This window comes from Vulpes vulpes, chromosome 12, assembly GCF_048418805.1.
Source record: "Vulpes vulpes isolate BD-2025 chromosome 12, VulVul3, whole genome shotgun sequence".
NCBI classification, from domain to species: Eukaryota; Metazoa; Chordata; class Mammalia; order Carnivora; family Canidae; genus Vulpes; species Vulpes vulpes.
Window position 1 is genome coordinate 171726652 of NC_132791.1, and position 22010 is coordinate 171748661.

Genomic DNA, 22010 nt, shown 5'->3' on the forward strand with positions numbered 1-22010 from the left:
GAGGAACCGGACTGGCTTTTAGAACTTCTTTCCAGTAGACGGCCCAAAGCTGTGCTGCCCGGGCCCAAAGTCCCTAGCCCCATGTGGCTCCTTACATTTAACTTCATTAAAATGAAATGCAATGAAAAAGTCAGTGCCTCGGTCCCATTGGCCACATTGTGCTCGACAGCCACAAGTGGCCAGGGGCTACCATAGTGGACGGCGCAGAGAAGGACCACTCACGTCACTGCACAAAGTTCCACTGGGCAGTGCTGTCCTAAGGTCCTCGGGGCCCCTGTCACCAATGTCCCCAGAGGACGAGTAACACATTCGTTGCCTCTCTTCATACTCAGGCAACACTCTGGGGCCAGAATGTAAGTAGCACCCTGCCTACCTGTCCTGCTCCCCTGACTTTCCCTCCCAGGTCTATAGGGTGGTGTCCCCCAATGTCCCCTGCACACCCAGAAGACTGGTTGGTTGGGCAACTTCTCCAGCTTCTCTGATTCCTAGAGAGGGGCCCTTGACCTCCTCATTCCTTCATGACTCGCTACGGGGCCACGTAGGTACTCATCTCTGCTAAACAGTGTGTTTCTGGGGGCCCCAACGCTTAGTCTGCTGGCCTTCTTAGTCCTCCAGAGTGACTGGGTACTACATCTTAAGGGATGGCTGGGTGGCTCAGGGGTTGAATGTCTACCTTTGGCTCAGGTCGTAATCCCAGGGTCCTGGAATTGAGTTCTGCATTAGGCTCCATGCAAGGAGCCTACCTCTCCCTCTGCCTGTGTGTCTCTGCCTCTCTCGGTGTGTCTCTCATGAATAAATAAATAAATAAAGTCTTTTTTTTTTTTAAAGATTTATTTATTTATTCATTCAGAGAGAGCGAAGAGAGAGGCAGAGACACAGGCAGAGGGAGAAGCAGGCTCCCCGCAGGAAGCCCGATGTGGGACTCGATCCCAGGTCTCCAGGATCACACCCCGGGCTGCAGGCGGCACTAAACCGCTGCACCACCGGGGCTGCCCAAATAAATAAAATCTTAAAAAAAAAAAACCCTTTTGGCATCAAAGATCATCACTTTGTCTTCAGATACAAGCCTGGCCTGTGACTGACCCATGCGTATCACCCCCCACACTGCCTCCCTGGCTCTCAGGTCTTTTTTTTTTTTTTTTTTATGATTTTATTTATTTATTCATGAGACACACAGAGAGAGACAGAGACAGAAGCAGGCTTCATGCAAGGAGCCCGACATGGGACTCGTTCCCCGCCCTCCAGGATCATACCCTGGACTGAAGGCAGCGGGCGCTAAACTGCTGAGCCATCCGGGCTGCCCAAGCTCTCAGGTCTTGACCATCAACCTGAGATGGCTCAAAACCTCTCAGCCCCCCTGTGGACGTGCAAAGAGATGCTAATTTAGCCAATACAATTACCGAGCTGTTACCTGCTGGTACAATTAATTGACAGATGGATTCATCACTGATTACCCTCCAGGGACTCAGGATTTTCAAGAGGAGTTCAGGGATGCCTACTCTGGGCAGTGGCTCCATGGAGGCACTGGGAGTAAGACAAAGGACACAAAACGAGACACAGGCCTAGCCCTCATCCCCCATTAGCTGGCAGGTAAAGCATGGATTGTGTTAGCAGGTAAAGCTAACAAAGTTACAAAACACAGTAATATTGGTTACCACTTATTCAGTGGTTACCGCGTTCCAGGAACAACCACCCTGCATGATGACATCAGTGACAAGTGACATGAGAGTATAACAGTTCCCACTTCCGAGTGCTCTCCATAGGCCAGGCCCTGTGTGAAGCACTTTATATAAACTAATTTTTTTGAATCTTCACAACCATTCAACAAGGTGCATGATGTAATTAGGCCCATTTTCCAGAGGAGAAAAACTGAGGCTAGGAGCAGTCGAGTCACATGACAAGTAAGAGCCAGAGCTGGAACTGGGAGATAGTGCAGCTGTGGGTCCTCATGGCCCACCACCGAGCCGCTCTGGCAGGCACACCTGAGAGCCTCCTCTGCCTTGATGGAGGCTGCACCTGCTCCGAAACGCGGGGCTGCCCCACAGCAGCTCCAGAATGACTGCAGCTGGGTGTCCAGCTGACACCTGCCTGGAAAGCCAGGTCCTGGGGAGACAGACAATTTGTTTGAAAGAGAAGAGCCTGGGCACTCAGCCCCCTACATGCCCGCCGGAGGCGGTCTCTCCACAGTCATTACTGCTTCCAAGGAAACAGTGGGAACTCGGGCACGGTGGCCGAGCGCTGTCTCCCGGGCATCGGCTGGTTGCCTGGGCAACCACGCATCAGGCTGGTGAGGAGAGGAACTGGCCCTGGTGCCAGGCTCCCCACCAGGCACCACATCCTACCTGGCACTTCAGGGCCCGCCGAACCTGGCAAAATCCAATCATCACATGGATCCATCTGACCACATTTAAAAGACTGCATGTGGCTGTTTTTCTCACTGAGCTCTGGGTTCCTCGGGGCAGGGATTATGCCTCGTGCACTTCTGCCCTGCTGTGTGTGGTGACTGGAACTTCTCAGTGCACATGGAAGGTGTTCTCGGGGTTTACGAAATGGAGGAAAACAAAGATCAGAGATAATGGCTGACATGTCTGAAGTGCTTCTGCTGTGCCAAGCCCTGAACTTAGTCTTTTAAAAGACTATCGAGTGCTCTGCAAACAAAATGTGAGCAGAAACCATGTGGGGAGTCTTGTTTAAAGGCAAATCCTGAGGCACCCAGCTGGCTCAGTTGGCTGAGCAGCCGACACTTGGTTTCAGCTCAGGTTGTGATCTCAGGGTCGTGGGATCAAGCCTTACATGGGGCTTCCTGCTCAGTGGGGAGTGGGCTTGAGGTTTTCTCTCCCTTTCCCTCTGTCCCTCACCCCGCTCATATGTGTGCTTTCTCTGTAAAATAAGTAACTAAATCTTTTTTTTTTTTTTAAGGCAGATTCCAACTCTAGAGCCAGATGGGGTCCGGTAGGGCCTAGGAGTCTGTCCCCATGATACACAGGAGGGGGACTGAGGGGTTAATACCTTGCCCAAGGTCATGCTGCTGGTGGTGTGGGTTATGTACCCCAAATGCTACATCCAAGTCCTGACTTCTGATATCAGTGGATGTGACCTTATCTGGAAGTAGGTCTTTGCCGGTGCCATCAAGTGAAGATGAGTTCAGGCTGGATCAGAGGCGGGCCCTAGAGCCGACAACCAGCAATCTTATAGCAAGGCCGTGCGGGGCCTCACATACACAGGGAGAGGCTGCCACATGAAGCTGGTTGTAACCCTGCATCCACAAGCCAAGAACTCCGAAGAAGGAAGGACCAGGACCTCCCATAGGGTGTGTGGATGGAGGCACATCTGCGTGGAAGAGGGGACACCCTGATTTTGGATCTCTGGCCCCACTACTCTGAGATGAATTTCTCTTGCTCTAGGTCCCCCGGGGTTCATGGCACTTTGTCACAGCAGCCCCACGAAACTCCTACAGCTGGTGAGCAGTAAAGCAAGGACGGAGCCCTCCCGCTGGCTCCACCACCCACTTCAGCCACTCAAGCTGACCGACCCTTTTATTTTATGAAGATGGAAGCTGTAGCCCATCTGATGGGCGTGTGGTGGTGTGGGTGGGGGCACGGACATCCAGGGTGCCACCCCCTGCCCTCACCTGCCTCTCCCTGCTCTTCTTCAGTTTGGAATTTGTTGGGTTTTCTCTTCCTGGGGGGGAAGTGGACCCCCGTGTCTTTCTTGCTCCCTCAGAGGGTTTACACTCGACACCAGGCCCTGGGCTGCCAGTAAACCTGGGCACCTGCCATCTCAACCATGCTGCAAGGAGGTACCTGGACCCCCAGGGGAGCTGCAGTGGAGCCTCTGGCATTCAGGATGTCAGCACAGGGCCAACTTCGAGTCCTTGAGAGAGAGGAGTCATAGGGTGGGCTCTGGCTTGGAGCAAATGGAGTTCCTTTTCCTTTTATGAGGGTCACATGCGAGTCCAGAGCAACCCCGTCATACCGGCTGACAGCCCAGGGCCTCCTGCGGTGGGCTCCATGCTAGGTGTACGTCCTGAGATAACCATTTCAAGGTTCTCCATCCTGGCCACGTGTTAGGGCCACTTGGGGGGTTTCAAACAGCATTCCAGTAACAGAGTCCAATCATGGGACAATCTCATCAGAAGGGTGTTGGGGGCAAGGTGAAGCCTAGTTACTTATATTTGGGGGGTCATAAGTATATTTTAAATTATATTTAAACGCCAATGTGCACAGCAGCATGATTCACTACAGCCAAAGGGTGGGAGCAACTCAAGTGTCCACTGATGAGTAGATGGACAAACGTGGTGTAGACAATAAGGTGTACGGAGAAAAAGGAAATTCAGACCCATGCTACAACACAGAGGAACTTCGAGGACATTCTGCTGAATGAAATAAGCTGGTTACAAAAAGACAAATACTGGATGATTCTACTTGCATGAGAGCCTAGAGGCTCTCTTGCATGAGAGGTCTCCTTGTCTGTACGATAGCGGCACCTGACCCCCCCCCCCCCCTTAGGTGACCTGCTTGTCCTGAGTCAGGGTCAAGAAGACTGTGAGCATACATGGCTACTGCTCCATACCTGCTTTCAGCATTCTGGAAATGCACCCGTCTCCACATGGCCATAAGCCAGGGGAGGCCACTTTCCGTAGCATCCCCCGCTGGAATACCGTCCGAGACACCCGAGAAAGTGTTGTGCATGCTTTCCACAGCTGATCACAGCACTCTAGGGAGGCTGGGGGGGAACCCCGGTTTCATACTCAATACACCCAATACTATACCCTCACCTCCCTTTGCTCACTTGCCTCCCCAACCACCTGTCAACTCCCAGGGGCTTGGAGGCTCAGGCAAGGCCTTCTCTCAGCTCTCAGATGTGTGCAACATTGTAAACTGAGTGGGGCATATCTGACCTCGAACTTCTGTTCTGCTGTGTACAAGCTATGCAGGCGAATTCAGGCGAATTCTATCACTTCTTGGAACCTTAATTTCCCCTTCTGTAAAATGAAGACGATAGTACCACCTGCCTCTTGTAGGTGCTGACAAGATTGTGATATTTCAGGCTGAATGACAGCACTTTGTAGGTGCTCAATAAATGGTAGTTATTGAGTGCAGCAGAATGCTGACTGAACATAGTTAACCTCTGAGAAAAACTGAGGGTGACTAGAAACCCCTGAAACATCATCAGTGTTTCAGGGTTTTCTAGTGGAGACATGTCAAACCAACGGTGGCCCCACGCACAGGGTCATACGAGACAGCAGTTACAAGAACAAAGGAGGTCTGCCATGGGCTCCGCCTCCACCGTACAGTAGATGTAGAAGTGAACACAAGCACACGTGCACACACACGTGTGCACATATATTTACATACATGAACTGCACAGAGTGTGGGGGGTGTCAAGCTGATGACAGGCATCTTCCTGAAGAGGGAAGTGGCTTGAGGGAAAACCAAGGTCCGGGGTGGGGGAGGAGCTTCAGCTTTATCTGTAAGGTTTCAAATTGTCACAGGAAGCCACATCCATGTCTTGTGTATTTAGTAAAAAAGGAATATTAAAAAAAAATCCACAAAGATTTCAGAAATTGGGATCATGAAGGAGGTCCTGTCTTTCCACAGAATTTTCAAAGCGGTCAGAATCCCACGTTCTTGGAAAGAGCCAGAAGGTATCTGAGCTCCTATTATTTTTAACTTTTCAGTGTTCCAGGAGATTACCTGGTTTTTGAAATAACATATGTTTGCTGGAAGACAGAATTATACAGACTGTATTACGGTGGAGAGTAAAGAATACCAAAATTCCATCGTGTGGCTGACTGCCTACATGTTTGCATGCTGGTGGCCATCATTCCAAGAGTTCTCCTTCTGTGCGTGCATACGTGCACACACACCAGCATAAATGTCTACATAAATTTATCTGTATCATATATGCTGGCCTCCTGTTAACCTCACCTGTCTCCCACCCATCCTCCCCATCCCTGTACCCCCAAACCCGTGCTAATGCCACATACATATGAGGGTTTGGCAAACATTTTCTGAAAAGGGTCAGGTAAGAATGCCCAGGCTTTTCTGGCCACACACTGCTATGGTAGCATGAGTGGGTGGGGCTGTGTCCCCTAAATCCTCCTTCTTCATAAAAACAGGTGGTAGGCTGGACAGATCTGTTGAGAGCTCTCTCCACGGCCACACATAATCAAGGGCAAATAGACTTATTTTGGTTCTCGGTTTTTGCTGTTTTGTCTCCCATTTCATTTTACAAAAAGGGCATCACAGGGATCCCTGGGTGGCACAGCGGTTTGGCGCCTGCCTTTGGCCCAGGGCACGATCCTGGAGACCCGGGATCGAATCCCACGTTGGGCTCCCAGTGCATGGAGCCTGGTTCTTCCTCTGCCTGTGTCTCTGCCTCTCTCTCTCTCTGTGTGACTATCATAAATAAATAAGAATTAAAAAAAAAAGGGGGGGGCATCACATTATGCACAGGTCCCCGCATCTTGCTCTTCCTCTCCTAATCCCTGAAGGCACTCCAAATCAATCAGTATAGATTTCCCTGTGCTGTGTGTTTTTATAAAGCCACCTCGTGCATCAGTGGGCAAAGGTAGCATTTACTTTTAGAAAATGAGAACAAAGCAAACAGCAGTCCTCCCGCCTGGGCTTAGCCCTCTGTGCAGATCCTCCTGGTGGTCTGCTGGGCCGTGGCTCCAGGTCCCTGGTCAGCGCAGCCCACCAGCATCTCCAGGACCGTGGCCCATCCTTCCTCCCCAGGCTCTCAGACAGCCAGAGGCTCGTCCTGCCTGTCCTAGCAATAAACATGACACAGGCCCTTCATATCCCAGGCAAGGCAGAGACCCCACCTTTGAAACTTGCCCCTTGAGAAGATCCTATTACCACCCTGCAATGACTTTTCCAGTGGCCTTCCTGTGCCTGGAGCAGGGTGACACTGAACCTTAGGTAAAAACTGCAGGGGGGCCTCCTGCCAGTCCTTAACAGGAAACACCCATGGTTATAATAGCAACCCACCGAGTAAGTTTAAAAATGTACATACCATCCCAGAGGCCCCATCTTCCTCTGCCATGTGGGAGTTCACTCCCTGAAATGGGGGGGGGGGGGGGTGCAGCAGGGCCAGCACCCTGGGGGCCTGTTTCCGCCTGGCCTGATAAAGGGAAGCCTCCATCCCAAATAAGGAGTTCCCTCACTCAGTCTCAAGAGGGTAGCATCTCAGTGGGGGCCTCCGCTGTTGATTTGTCTCAGCACTTTAGTGCTCACCTTACTTCAAGGGGCATCTGATCTGTTCATCCCTTTGTTCGGGAAGTCTCCTTGCCTTGTCCGGCTGCCTTCTCCGGGCTGGTGGCTCCTTCTGCAAAGGGCCCAAGTTTATGAGCGACCTGTAAAAAGGTTCAGCTCCCTAATTAATGTACAGCTGCTCTGCAGTGTGCATGGCTGGACAGGTAACAGCAGTGGGCTTGAATCTAGGGTGCTGTGTGCTTCTGCCTTCCTGAGTAGCTAGGGGCTCTCGTGGAGAGGCAGGACTGACACAGCGGCTGTCCCTGCCTCGTGGAGGACAGACATGCCAAGGCTCGCCCAGGGGAAGTCAGAGATGGAGCCCGGAGTGGAACTTGGAAGGGTGTACATCCTGGTGATTCTAAGTCATCCGCACAATTGGGGGAGGTGCTGGCAGAGCGACCCAAAAGCCATGGATCTGTTCTGCCACTTATGCTTGATGTCGGGCCGCAAGGGACCCAGCAACAGGGCGTGGAGGACACAGAAGGAGGCTCAGACCCGGGTCTGAATTCTGGCTTGGATGCACAGGGAAGGTAGTCTGAGAGTCAGTTTTCTGGCCTGTGAAAGGGGGATTTAATCCCCACACCTCAGTGACATTGTACGGCCCAAACAGGACAACACAGGTGAAGTGGAGGGAACACAGTAGGCACTCAATAAATGCCTACTGCTGTCTGCCCTTTCTTCAGGCTACTGTAGCAGCTCTCCAACTTTGGTGGGCATCAGGATCACCTGAGAACATTCACAATTACGAGACAGAAGACTTACACGTCTATGAAATTTCTAGGTGAAGCAGATGCTGCTGGCCTGGGGACCCCCACTTTAAGAACCACTGGTCGGGCACCCTTATGTCCACTGTGGCTGGGAGGCCTGGGGGCAGATGTAGACGGTGACAATGACTTCAGAGCCAACAGACACCAATGGACTGCCTGGCTAACACTGACTTGGCCCCAGACTTCCTGGGTGTGCTTTTCAGAGTCCACACATTCCTAGACATCTGCTCCAGGTGGAGGTCAGGTTCCAACTGCTCTGCCGGGGGGTCTTACCCGAGCATCTGCCTGGCGCCCGCCATTTCTCTGGCTCCCACCCGGCAACAAGCCACCTTGGTCTTTAGCGATCACAGTCAGCAGGCTGTCAGGGTGGCATCAGGTGCCTCAGAAAGGCACCAGTGTCCATGTCAGGGGTTTCTGTGCAACCATCTACGGGTTCTAAGAGGGCACCAGGATCCCCCGGGGAGCAGGACGTGGGTGACAGCACCAGGTCTGCAGTGCTTCTGCCCAGGTGTCCTGGTCAATTAGCCTTTCTCCAGAACCTTTCCACCCAGAGAGTTGAGCTGGCTGGCCCTCTGGGTATTTTATGATCATCAGGTGAGGAGAGGCCTTGATTCCTCTGTGGGGACAGGTGCTGCTCTTTTCCGTGTCTGTTTGGCCTCGTCTCCGAGCCAACAGAGCCAACAGTCGGGTAGGAGCCTCAGAGGCGAGCAGAATAGCAGGCCACCCTCCCCTTGGGGGCCCGACCACCCGCCACGGCCCCACCTCTCAGGGGCTCACTGCCCACCACCCAGCTGCTCAAGGGACCCACTGCAGATGCTGGAGAACAAAAGGTCTTGCTAGTCAAGATGTTGCCTCACATTTCTGTTTTAAAAGCTCTTCTTTAAAGAAAAAGAAAAAAAAAATCTGCCTTAAAGGGCAGAAAACAAGTTCACCCGCAAACCATTTACGTGAAAAAACTTCCTTGTATGGTTCAGTGACTCATCAACCCCCATCAAAGCATGCGTGGGATGACACACCAAAGCTCTGGTCCCCCCTTCCTTGTCTGGGGGAAAAAAAAACAACCCACGAATGCACTTCTTTCTCGGCCATTTGGAGATCTGGCTGTCATGTGCCATTCCAGAGGCCCAGGGAAGACCTTCCTGCACAAGGGGGGGGGGGGGGGGGGGGGGGCGGGTCCTGGATCTGGATGGCCAGAGTCCAAGGCCAGCCTTCTGGTGGGGGCTGGGGAAACCCTTCTTGGGGCAGGAGGAGACAGGGAAAGGCTTGGGGTCCCGGAGAGGTGGTGCAAACCCAGCTCTTCCATTTCCTGCTCTGTGGCCTGGGGCAGGTCTTTATACCCACCCCCACCCCTCAGCTCAGGTTCTGGACCTACCAACTGGGGACAGCTGGGGGTGTCTTGAGGGCTGAGGGTCACATAGCAAGAAGCACCTCTCACTGCTTCTGGCCCGTAGACAGTAGGTGCTCAACACATGCTCCCCCACCCCATCCACTGTCGCAAACTCTGGTTCCTCATCTATACAACAGTGTTTTACTCAAAGATCTAAAGTCCCTAAGTTTGGCCCTTGCTTGAACGGAATACTATAAAACCAAAAAAGGGATGAAGGGGATCTGTATGTGCTGCTACAGAGAGATCGCCATGATATGCAATGAAAGGGTAAAGAAGCAAGGAAGGGAATAGTGTGGGTAACATGGGCTATGTGGTGTTTAAAGAGGAATATGCACAGAACCTTCTGAAAGCCCCTATGAGAGGCTCACAGGACTGCCTTGGGATATCGGGCATGGGGAGGAGACAGCTCCTCTTACACATTCCTGTGCCTTCGAAAACTGCCATGTGTACCCACAGCTTTCATTCTCCTTAAATGTTGCCAAAGGACATCTGGGGGAACAAGGGGCATGAGGGAATCTTCTGGGGTGACAGGAATTTGGATGGTGGCTATTCGTGTGAATACGACAGCCCAAACTCACTACACCCAACAGTCAAAATATGTGCATTTTGTTACATGTAATTTGTAGCTTGTTTTATTTTAACTTAAACTGTATTACCATAAACCATAAGGTTTATGGGCAGTGGGAATTTTTTTTTAGATCTTTTTGTTCTTTTTAGTATCAAAAAAGCCTTAATAGGGCAGCTGGGGTGGCTCAGCGGTTTTGTGCCGCCTTCAGCCCAGGGCCGGATCCTGGAGACCCAGGATCGAGTCCTACATCAGGCTCCCTGCATGGAGCCTGCTTCTCCCCCTGCCTGTGTCTCTGCCCCCTCTCTCTTTCTCTGTGTGTGTGTGTGTGTGTGCATGTGTGTCTCTCATAAATAAATAAATAAAATCTTTAAAAAAAAAGCCTTAATAAATATAATCTTTAAGTGTCCTGTGCCTGAGGGCTCTCAGACATTGCTGGCAGGTGGGTAAGTTGGCATGACCACTTTGGAAAACTCTGGGGCAACTAAAGTGGGATGCAAAACCAATCTGTGTCAACAGAAGGTAGGACAGTGGTCTTCTGTGGTGGTGGTCGGGGAAGCAGAGGGGTTTGGGGGCCCAGGAGATGCCTGGGAGGCAGCTGCTGTTTCTCAATCTGGGTGACTGGTTACTCAAGTCAATTCTCTGAGAACTTGGGAGAATTTATCCAGCATACTCTTTTGATCTGTGTACCTTTCTGTATGTATTCTTTCAATGGAACATTTATTTAGCAAGACCAAACTGTCCCATGTCTATGCCAGAGAGCTCTGGTCAGGAATAGTGGAGACACTCTGCAAGGGCCTCACACTTGCCAGGCACCCCTCTGCCTCATTGGGTTCAGAGATAGGGGCTGCTGAGCTCATGCCCCCACCCTCTCCAGGTTCATGGTGGTGTCATCTCCTGCTGGGAGGAGGAGGACGCTGGGCTTGGAAGCCAACTGCCCTGATTCAGACCCTGGTTCTAGCTGTGTAACTGTGGACAAGCCCATTCCACTTTTAGCTCCTCCTCTGAGATGGGCCTAATCAAACCTGGGGAAGATTTCAGGAGTGTACACACACACACAAGCCCCCAGTACAGCTCCTGATATTAGGAGGTACCTAACTATCATTCTGTCTCCTGTAAAGAAAGCCCACAGGGCATGAGATCTTCTCCCCAGGGCTACCCAGCCCTCTGCCACTTGTTAGTTTCAATCCCCGAGGCCACCCTTGTTATTACTTATAGGGCCCCGATGGCCTAGTGAAGGGCACGAGTGGTAGCTGCTGTGTCTGGAGACTGTGTCCTCCTGGGAGCCGGCCACTTGAGCCCTGGAGGCCTCCATTCAGCTCCATGTAACACGGGTGCCAGAGAAGCGGCCTGTGAGGGCCTCTGCTCCACCACGCCGTCCCTCAGCTGAGGTTCCTCCCCCAGCCCTGCTTCTTGGGAAGGTTGCCCCTTTTACCATCTCTACCAAGTCCCTATGACTCCCTGTTAAGAAGTCACAAAGCCGTCTCTGACCCTGGGCCACAAATGAATCTGGATGGAATTCAGGCCTTTCTGACCTGGAAAGGCATGAAGCAAATGTATGCGTAGGCCCAGAAGAGGTCTGAGGCCAACTGCTGCCCATCCTTTCCCACCTGTTTTACCTCCTTTCTTGGAGACAGGCAAGTCACACTGGTGCCTTTCCCAAGCAGAGGAGAACCAGAAGCTCAGGGCATCAGTCTGGAAGCTCAACTACTCCCATGAACAAGCTCCAAAGCAGCATAGGCCAGAGCCAACATGACTAGGTGTAGATCCTAGCAACGCTCGATGTACTAATGGTCCAGAAGGTCACAGAGCAGGGGGGATGGAAGCTTCTGCTCCCTCCATCAGCTCAGGCCAGCCAGCAGGAGCTCTGCTGAGCAGAGTTCTGCCTTAGGGGAAAGCAGCACAGTGACTGACCAGTGAAGCCTGTCATGGGCCCCCTAAGGGCTGATGGCAGTGCCTTACAAATGCCACCTTCTTCTGGATCCATCTGCCAGGACCCTTCTACATAAAGGAGACAGAGTAAGAATAATCAACATTGATCTAATGCTTATTCACATGGTAGGTGCTCTTCTAAGTTCTTTATTGCTACCGACCCACTGAATCCTTACAAGAATCTAATGAGTTTGGTCTTATTGTGAGCCCCACTTTTTGTAGGAGGAAAAGCAGGCTGAGAGAGCAAACTAAGTAGTCCAGGGTCATACCACCAGTGAGTGGTGGCACTGGGATTTGAACCCAGGCAGTTCAGACCCAAGCTCTCACCTTTAGGCACTGCAGAAATTATTCCTTTGCAAGCATATTGGCAAGTGTGGTAAGAGCCACAAAAAATACCCCTTCTCTTCCAGAAATGTAACCACAGTTCTGGAAATGTGCCTTACAAAAGTAGCTCCAAAGAAGTGGAAGCTTAGTTTCAGGGGAAAGGCACGAGCGCATTATCCGTAATTGAGGAAACCGGAACAGCCTGAACCACAGCAAGTCGTGTGGTAACTCAGGCCACAACCTCCTCACAGATGTTATGTAGCCATTAAGAAGCTCATGCATGTTGGCCTGAACACGTCGAAAGGTTTCGGTGGCAATCCCGTGCCGAAGCTAGCAGGCCGGTCTGTGCTGTGCACCCAGCCACAGCTACCAAAGCATCCGCACTAAGGTAGCCGAGGTCCGCAAGGACTTTTGCAACCAGAGAGGAATCCGAGGTGGGGTGGGGGCTGGCAGGAGTACATGGACTTTGCCCTTCATGCAGTTATAAAGGTGTTTTCAAGGCGGTTATAAACAGGATGGAGGGAGCAAGCGGAAGGAGAGAGAGTAGGGTGGTGGGGGCAGAGGCGGGTGAGCAGGGGTCACTGCCCTCCCCCTAGACAAAGGGACATCCTGGCCTGAATCGGCCAGCCCAGCCAGGAGCCACACAGGAGAGCAGTGACCCAGGGCAATGGGAAGCCAGGAGCAAGGCTGGGTCTGGGCACGCAGAGCCTCAATGATGGTGTCTGAGGACACTGGGGATACAGCATGTTTGGGGCAGATGTGGAGGTGGGCTGGTCCTGAGCTTGACCTTCTGGGCCCAGGACAGGTGCTGGATGGTGGTCCTGGGGCATACAGGACAGGGTAGGGCAATCAGCCCTTACCCGTGAGAAATGGGACTGCCAAGTCAGAGGCTAATTCCCATAATCCTTGTGCTGACGTCTGCGAGACTGAGAGAAAAATGTAAAGCTCTCATGAAATGTTGCGCAAAACAGAAACACTGAGGCCCTGCACACTCCAGACACCAGAAGAGAAAGGAGATGGGAGATGGCCAGGCAGTGTCAGCTCACTGTCCAGCGTGTGCACCGCGGTCCCGGTGGTCCAGACCCACCCCAGGTTCTGGACTCAGAGTTCTGTCTACACTCCAGCTGACTGACCCTGAGCAAGGGGTTTAACCTCTCAGCCTCGCTCTCCACATCTGTGAAATGGAAAGAGGGAGACAGGCTTCTCCTTGGGTTCATGAGGGTTCAAAGGGGTGACGATGGCCACCTGTTGCCTTTGCTGCGGGGTGGGGTGGGTAGGGGGAGCTGGATGAAGACTCGGAATACACAGGCTGGGAGGGTTTGCAGCTCTGGGAGGTGTCTGGGCCACAGATGCAGGACCGGAAGTGGCTCTTCCCTAGGAAGAAAGGCCCAAGAAGGAAGAGGGAAGCAGCTCTAGGAGGAAAGTCAGAGCTGGTGCGGGGGACGGTACCTACTGTGGGGTCCACTCTTCCCCCTGAGCTTCCCTCTAGGGAAGGGGCATCGGCTCTAGGGCCCTTTGTCCCTCTGACCTGGTTGCCTGGGAATCTGGGCAGCAGCTGGACCATCACCCCTCACCGTGTGGAAGTAGGGTGGGGGTCAAGCCCCCACAAGTCCCCAATAAGGGAGGGGATTAGGTTTCTAGCCGCAGTCTTCACCTGCACACTGAGGACCCTGATGGTGGTGGCTGTGCCTCGGTGGGGCCTCCAAGCATAGGATGGGCCACTCTCATGTCAGATTCAGCCAGGGCCCAATGTGGAAGCTCCACTGTGACATCATTAGGAGCTGGCTGTTCTTGGCAATGTCCTTGGCCCCTCATCTAGGAGATGGGGTAGTGAAGACCTGGCAGGACCATGAAAGGACTAAGGGAGTGAATGTACATGAGTTGCCAGGCACAGCAATGCTCAAAAGCCTTTAAGGAATGGTCAACCAGCCACCCACTACAGGTAGGGCCCTCCTGAGGACACTTTCTACTCATCCCCGATACTAAAACATGCCTTGCAGGGGCAGTGCAGGGGTTGGGGGGTGGGCACTGAACCACACAGATGGAGTGCCTGTGATGCTCTCACACAGCCAAGCCTGCCAGCCCCCTTCTAACTGCCTCACATGCAGGGAGCCTCCCACCTTACAACGACCCAGTGAGCAAGGTGCTGGATCATCCCTGTTTGACAGAGGAGAAAACTAAGGCCCAAATGAACACGCTCCATACCCAATGCACTCCTGACGTGGTGACCCCTCATATGCAACATTCTCTCTCTGTGTCTCTGTCTCTATCTCTCTCTCTCTCTCTCTCTCTCTCACACACACACACACACACACACACACACACACACACACTCTCTCTCTCTCTCATTCACTCACACAGGCACATGCCTCCCACATTCCTTTCCACCCTCCTGCTGTATAGAAGAGGGACAGAGCCAGAGAAGGGGTGACCACAAGGCAGTGGTGAAACCTGCCTGGGGACAGGAGGCAGCCGGGCCAGAGCAGAATGCCAGAGGACACACAACTGAGCTGGGATTTTGACAGAGCCCAGGGCATTCCTCTGTCCCGCAGCTTTGGGACAGGAAAACAGGTCAGCTTCTCCTCTCACACACAGTCTGCTTCTCCACCCCCAGCACTTGGGACAGACCTCAGGAACTGTTCTTAGTAATGCAACTTCCCCTTGGGGATAAAACCATCTTGGTTTTCAAGACTTCTGTGCCACGGCCTACAATGGAACCCCTCTCAGGAAGTGAAAAGGCTGTTTTTCAGAGCTGGAGGCACCAGAAGCACCAGCTATGTAAAAACATATATCTTGCTTCTTGGGGCTCCCTCATGGGGGAGCATGTCTCCTCCCAGCTGGGTGCTTGTCCACCCGACAGGCCTGACCCTCACAGCTGTGGACAGCTAGGTGTCTTGCCTCAAAACCTGGGACACAGGGCAGCCCAGATGGCTCAGCGGTTTAGCGCCGCCTTTGGCCCAGGGTGTGATCCTGGAGACCCGGGATCGGATTGAGTCCCACATCGGGCTCCCTGCAGGGAGCCTGCTTCTCCCTCTGCCTGTGTCTCTGCCTCACTCTCTGTGACTCTCGTGAATAAATAGATAAAATCTTAAAAAAAAAAAACAAAAAACAAACAAAAAAAAACCTGGGACACAGAAACAGGCCAGTCTCCTCGCAGCTCCATAAATGCACATTGTGCCCTCACGTGCCTTGCACACGGGGACAGGGCTGTCCCCTCATGGCCTTGTGCAGGTAAGCAGGTCTGTCCCTTCCCAGTCCTGCACACACAGACATGCCTGTCTCCATATGACCTGGCCTGCAAGGTGCATTTCTCTGACTCAGAAATGAGGCTTCATTAACTCAGTACAACTGTTTATGCTTCCACACCCCTAGGGATTGGCCTCAGGGGCCAAACCACCCAAACCAAACAGGACTGGCCTCTCCAGGGAGCCCTCAGGACAGCATGCTCTGCTCCAGAGGATCCTGGGAGCATTAGCACTGCTGTCCCACTGCCCAGAGTAAACCCCATCCCACCCTCCTTCCAGGGACTGGTGATGCTCGCTGTCTAGTCCTCCTGCGAGAAAGATCTCCCTGAACAGTGCTGGCCAAAGGCAGGAGGCCAAGAGAAGAGTGGAGCTGCTGGGGAGCGGGGGTGGGGAGCAGGAAAGGGAATCTGGGAGATGGGCTGTGGGTCAAACCCCACTCCCCTTCTGGGTAGTCTTGGGAACTCGGGCCGGTGACTCGGATTTCCTCACATGCAAGCATCAATAATGGACTTTTCATAGAGATAAGACAATGCTCCGAACAGAGAGTCTGGGCCAAGGAAACTCCCCAAGTGGACGGTGACAGTATGAGAAGGCAGAGGCCCAGCTCTGAGGCCACTGAACAACAGGACTGCTGGGACAGAGCGGAGGCGGCAAGGATATCACACAGATGTCCTATTTACGCTGTCTTGTCCCACAACATCACCTGGGGCGGACTGAGCATTTCCCAGTCTTTTTCTAGTTATCCTCGGTCCCCCTTCCCCTGGAGCTTTTGAAGGCAGCGCCCTCCTATTTCCCTTCCTCCCTTTGAAATTAAATACTAAAAAAATAAGATTTTGATGAATGGGGTTGAACTTTGGAGGGCCACGTACTAGTGTACTACCTTAACATTTTTTAGGCCCCAAAGAACCAATCTGGCTCCCCCAGGAGCAATTCTCTGTTGAGAATGCCCCAGAGATACCAGTACAACTCAGTAAAAACTAAACCAATGGGGATGTAGTATTTAATAGGCAACATTATTTACAAATAAAAGAATGGGTTCTCCATGTGCATGGCAGCTATAGTTTGCACACACACAGCGTAGGGGAACAGTGACAATATTCTAAACAATATTTAGAATATTTTAAAAATCAAGCTGAGGTTGCAAGAATTTTGACAAAGACACTGAAAAGAGGAAGAGAAGAAAGCCAAGAGGTTGCTTATAAATATAGTGAAAAGAGAGGCTGTATCAGGAGAGGCAGAAGGTCTCATCCTAAGTGGGCTGAAGAGTTCAGAGCTCAGAATCAGGTACAGCTGGATCAAGTAGGAGGCAGGGCAGCCCCATAGATCTGTACTAAAATCTGCTGTGTGGCTAGGGTAAGTCATTAGACCTTTCTGAGCCTTGGTTTCCTCATTTGCTTAATGACAAGGGACAGGAAAGTGCACAGCCATGCCTGGTATGGTGTAACTGCATCTGAATTAATGAACACTTGCCAGAATCTATGCAGACCCTAAGAGTAAGCCATAGAACCAGAATTTGATTCCAGGTCTCTCAGTTCATTTTGCGAGCTGGACATGCCTCCAAAACACCTTAGATGCCCTCGCCTTTTTAAAAAGGAAGGAAAACACACCTCCTCCAGTCTCATCAAAACCGAAACCAAGTTGCTGACACTAAGATACCGCTGCCACCTGGTGGCAGCCTACCTAAATTATTGTGGGGTGGGGTGGGGTGGTGTCAGTTGTTAAAGGGGGAAATCTGCCAGTTTTATACCTGACAAGACACAAGTGAAAACTTATATTGTGGGAACAAAGGCCACCACCTACCATTTGGCAAAAGGGCCATACACTGCCAGGCATTTGCCAGTTCCATGAAGCTCTGACTCGGGTTTCCTGGATGCTTTTCTTTGTTTTTGTTTTTGTTTTTGTTTTTTTGGTTTTTTTTGGCAGCGGGGGGGTGAGGTGGTTTGTTTTTTTAAATTTAACAACCATAAAGAAACCAAATGGCACCAAAATTGAGTGTAGATATCCAGGTCTTCCTGAAAACTGTGAGAAGCCCAGGGATCCCCAATTCTGTACTCATTCAATCCACAATACTTGATGATTAAATTTGTATGTTTCAAGACTATCACTATCTTTTTTTTTAAGATTTTATTTGTTTATTCATGAGAAACACAGAGAGAGGCAGAGAGAGACACAGAGACACAGGCAGAGGAAGAAGCAGGCTCCATGCAAGGAGCCTGATGCGGGACTCGATCCTGGGTCTCCAGGATCATGTCCTGAGCCAAAGGCAGATGCTCAACCACTGAGCTACCCAGGCGTCCCGAGACTGTCACTTTCAAATCATCTTTCTAGCCTGTCCATCTTCTGAAATTCAGCTTCCTCTGCCCACCTTCTTGGTCATCCCTGCTAGCTGCACACCATTCCCGAATTCCCCAAGCCTTGCCTTTTAGGGGTTCCCATAGGCTGCAGACAACAGATGAAGAACAAGCAGACCGGGCACGACCGAGCTTTGTGGAATACCACCCAAGACAGCCAACCTCTCCCTTGACATTGGTCTTGGCCCTCTTTGCAATGGGGCCTTTCCCCTGCCTGTCAAGGAGGCAGGATGTCTCCAAGTACTTCCTGCCCCTTCCTGAGCAGAGGAAGCAAGGCGATTACCTACTTGCCACTCACTGGGAAAACACCTTCGGAGAACAGAAAGGGGAGGAGCCAAGTGGCTGGGGTCTACGGCGATGAAATGGCCCCTTCCATCGGAGCCCCCAACCATACCATCCCTCTCATCCTCCCTGCCCCTGGACTGCTCTGGCATTTGACTCCCAGACGGCCCTCAGAAGGTCCTGACGTAAGCCCTGCCTGTCTGGGGATGCGTAGGGCCACAGAGAGCCGCGGAGAGCCACGCTTCAGGGACAAGGAATAATCGCACTGGGGAAACTGAGCTCTCAGTGGCTCCTGCTGACTCTGTGAGCAGAAATGTGCCACCGGGCCTTCTTGGCTGCCACCTGCTGCCTTCTGCCTGCATTCAGAAACCTGTGGTCATGAGGGAGACCTAGGTTTGTACCCTGCCTCCAGCCCTGACAAGCTATGGGGGCTGGGCTCCAGCCTTGCCTCACCTTTCCTGTGCAGAAAATGGGAGCAGTGACAATAACCAGCTTTACCAGGCTGGGGCGAGGATGAAGTGGCCATGATGGGCCCAGGTTCAGGTTCCTGGCATACAGTAGGTGCTCAATAAATTCTAGTCCTTTCCCTCTGCAGCTCCAACGTGGAGACTTCTGGTGAGCTTCCGAGACTGCCACGCGGGCACAAAGTGAGAGGACCTGCAGCTGTCAGGGGAGAAGGGAGGGGTGGCCCTCTTTGGGGCTAGGAATGTCACTTTCTGGGGTTGTATTTCCATCCTGGGGCTGGCTGTGACCAGAGTCCCTTGGAGGCACGGGAGGAATTCCGAGTGTTCCCCGGCTCAGCCCAACATGGCATGAGGCCTTATACCCTACATACGGCCAGCTGCTCACGCTCCACAGCTCTCCAGCTAACTGTAACAATGACAGCTCAGGACATGCACCGGTCATTCCAGCCATGCCCTGTTGGCCCTGTGAGGCCACAGGACTGTCACAGCTTGTTCTAAACTAAAAGATCAGAGGGCGGGAGGGCCAGGGAGGCGGGGCATAAAGAGAGGCTGACCGCACAGTCCACACCCTGGGGCAGAATGTGGATTCCCTGGGGGCTGGGAGGATCTTTCTCAGTAGATCTGGCCCCTGGGTCTTGACAGTGACCAGCAGAGAACTCATTTCCTGACATGCTAAAAGGCTGTGGACGATCCTATGAGGAGGCTGAACTGGAAAATTAGGCCAAAGAACCAGGTAACTGAGAGGAAGTGGAAATTATGGAAGAATGATGGTTGTTTGGAGCAACCTTCAGAAGTTACTTTCAACCCAGCATCTTGAGACCTCAAGCCCTGCCTCACCCAGCCCCCTAATAGAGCCCCTCTTCTGAGAGCAAATGCTTCTATGATCCTTTGGGAAGTGGCAAAGGCTGAAAAGCTCATGAGCAAAGTCAGCGGCCAATGGGGCAGGAATGCCATAGGAAGGAGAAAGGTCCCGAGCATCAGAGACAGAAGGGGATTTACACAACCCATTCCACGATGGGGCAAGGCTCTTCGGCTAAGCCGTCTGGAAGGCAAGGGATGTCCACCTTTACACCTCCAGGTTACAGATTAGTTTTGAGCCAGGAGGCTGCCCAAAACAGAGGCAGCCGCCTTCAATCAGAAACTGAGTCAGGACTTACCTTCCACTGAAGAGAATGGAACCACTGGTCTCGAAGGTAGCTGTTGGCAGCCTGCAACGACAAGAACAGGACAGCAAGGTCCAGTCACCAGTTTGCAGCATTTTAGAGCACAGTACAGGGGTCCCAGCCTACTCTGCCCAGCGGGGTCTGCTCTGCAGCCCTGACACAGTGATCTGCCCAGTGGAACCTTTTGGGTACAAAACAGAAGTGACAACCAGGGGGACTTTTCCTGAAATGAGACATCATTCCCCTGTGTGCGTGTTTTGCTGGGTAGGAGTGACTCTGGACACTGGTGGCTGGAAGAGTGCTCACTGTACACAGATCTTGGCTTATTTAGGATCATGGGAGGGGCTGGGAGGAAAGGAAGCAGGCATGGTGGTGGGACAATAGGCTGGGAGCGGTTCAGGTGCCTCCCTCCCACCAGGCACTGCTCCAGGTACCTGGCACTTGTTATTCACATACTCTGTCATCAGCCCTCACAACAGCCCTATGTCCGTTTCACAGAGGGAAAACCGAGGCTCCAAGATCTCACATCAACTAGTGTGTTCACAGCAGGCAGGCTGGCTTCAGAGCTTGTGGGTTTAACCTCTTGCCAGCTGCAGAAAGGCAGGGAAGAAAGCATTCGGCCTTGAACTCAGGCAGACCTGAATTAAAAATCACCACCACACAGGGAGCAAAACCTTCCCAGATCCACGCCACCCTAGTTCACAGACCTTGGCAACTTGGGTTTTCTCATCTGTAAAATGGGGCCATTAACCCTGACCTTGCAAGAGTGTTGTGAGGACTGGGAATGATTCCTGTGGAGCAGAGAGAACCAGGCCCAGCACACAGTAGGTGGTCACCAGAAATGCAGTCATCTCTGCCATCACCGCTGTCATCAACTCATCTCGAACACATCAGGGCCCAGGGAAGGTCCAGCCAACTCTCATGCGTAACACTGCCGCTGCTCTCACTCACTGCTCTTGGTGGCAACTGCAGTATTTATGGCACATTTATTGTGTGCCAGACACAGCACGAGGGTCCATGCATGGACTGGTTTGTTCAGTCCTCGCAAGTCTACCCTGGGAGGCTGGTACTGTCAGCATTGTCACGCCTGTCTGCTTTTTTTTTTTTTTTTTTTAAGACTTTATTTATTTATTCATGAGAGAAAGAGAGAGAGAGAGAGAGAGAGAGAGAGACATAGGCAGAGGGAGAAGCAGGCTTCATTCAGGAAGCCTGATGTGGGACTCGATCCCAGAGTCTGGGAATTATGCCCTGAGCCAAAGGCAGATAGATGCTCAACCACTGAGCCATCCAAGTGTCCCACAGTGTCTGTTCTTGCCTGACCCCACAGCCCCATGGCCCTCTGCCCCAAGTTTACCCTGACCTTGTCGGTCCAGAGACTGATAAAGGTCGGAGCCTCTTTCCAAGCATGAGAGTCCAGCTTCCATGGACCCAACCTATACAGACACACACAAACAAGCATGTACAAGTGGTTACAATTTCAGGGGTCACCCTCTGCTCAGGGGACCCAGGGGATCCAAGTATTCCACCCAAAGTGTTGGTGAAGCTCAGCCACTCTCCCAGGGCAGAGTTTAGGGAAATCTCTAGGCTTGAATATGAAATGAATCAGCTCAGTGGCCAGTGCAGAGGGTTATCAGGCTCCTGAGGGCAAGTTCAGGGACTCATTCCAAATCTCAAACAGGCTGATACCAGCCCATGGATGCAAGGCAAGTTTGCATCTATCTCTGCCCTGAGTGGGGAACAGGCCTGGGGATACCTTCTATGTGATTTAGGGACCTCCACAGTGACTGAGTGTCTAACAGCCCTGGGTTCCAGTCCCCTAAAGATGCAGAGCCTGTGCCACCTGACTGAGGAAGTGGAGGCCAAAGCAGAGTCTGCCACGGGACCGGCAGCACCCCGAGAGTCTGTGGCTGAGTCACCTCCTATCAGCGCTGACCTGGCTCTGTGGTCTTATGACAGTTCTTGTTCATTAGGATGATAAAATACATCCCATGCTTAGGGAGACCAATGCAAAGATCCCAAACAATGAGATAATTCCTGTAAAATGCTTACTTAGCTCAGGGCCTGGCACGTGCAGATGCTCTACAAACAGCAGTGATCAGTATCCATGCGGCCACGGCCAGTGGTGTGTTGATAAATGTGGAACAACAGGCTTTCCAGAATAAAAAAAGGCCCCGATCACAGCACGTGCCACTTTCTGTGCTGTGAATAGTCCCACCTTGGAGGATTCTGTGCCACCAGCAGGGACGTCCCTGGACCACGATTGGGAAGACG

General features: G+C 52.2%; 1 protein-coding gene across 1 annotated transcript in view; it reads right to left on the reverse strand.

Moving 5' to 3' along the window:
* CMIP (c-Maf inducing protein) overlaps positions 1-22010 on the reverse strand; it is a 228780-nt gene that overhangs the window by 56679 nt on the left and 150091 nt on the right. The window contains exon 3 of the mRNA XM_025988583.2: positions 19734-19784. Within this exon, the coding sequence (XP_025844368.1) occupies positions 19734-19784 (51 nt within the window). The remainder of the gene's footprint in view (positions 1-19733; positions 19785-22010) is intronic.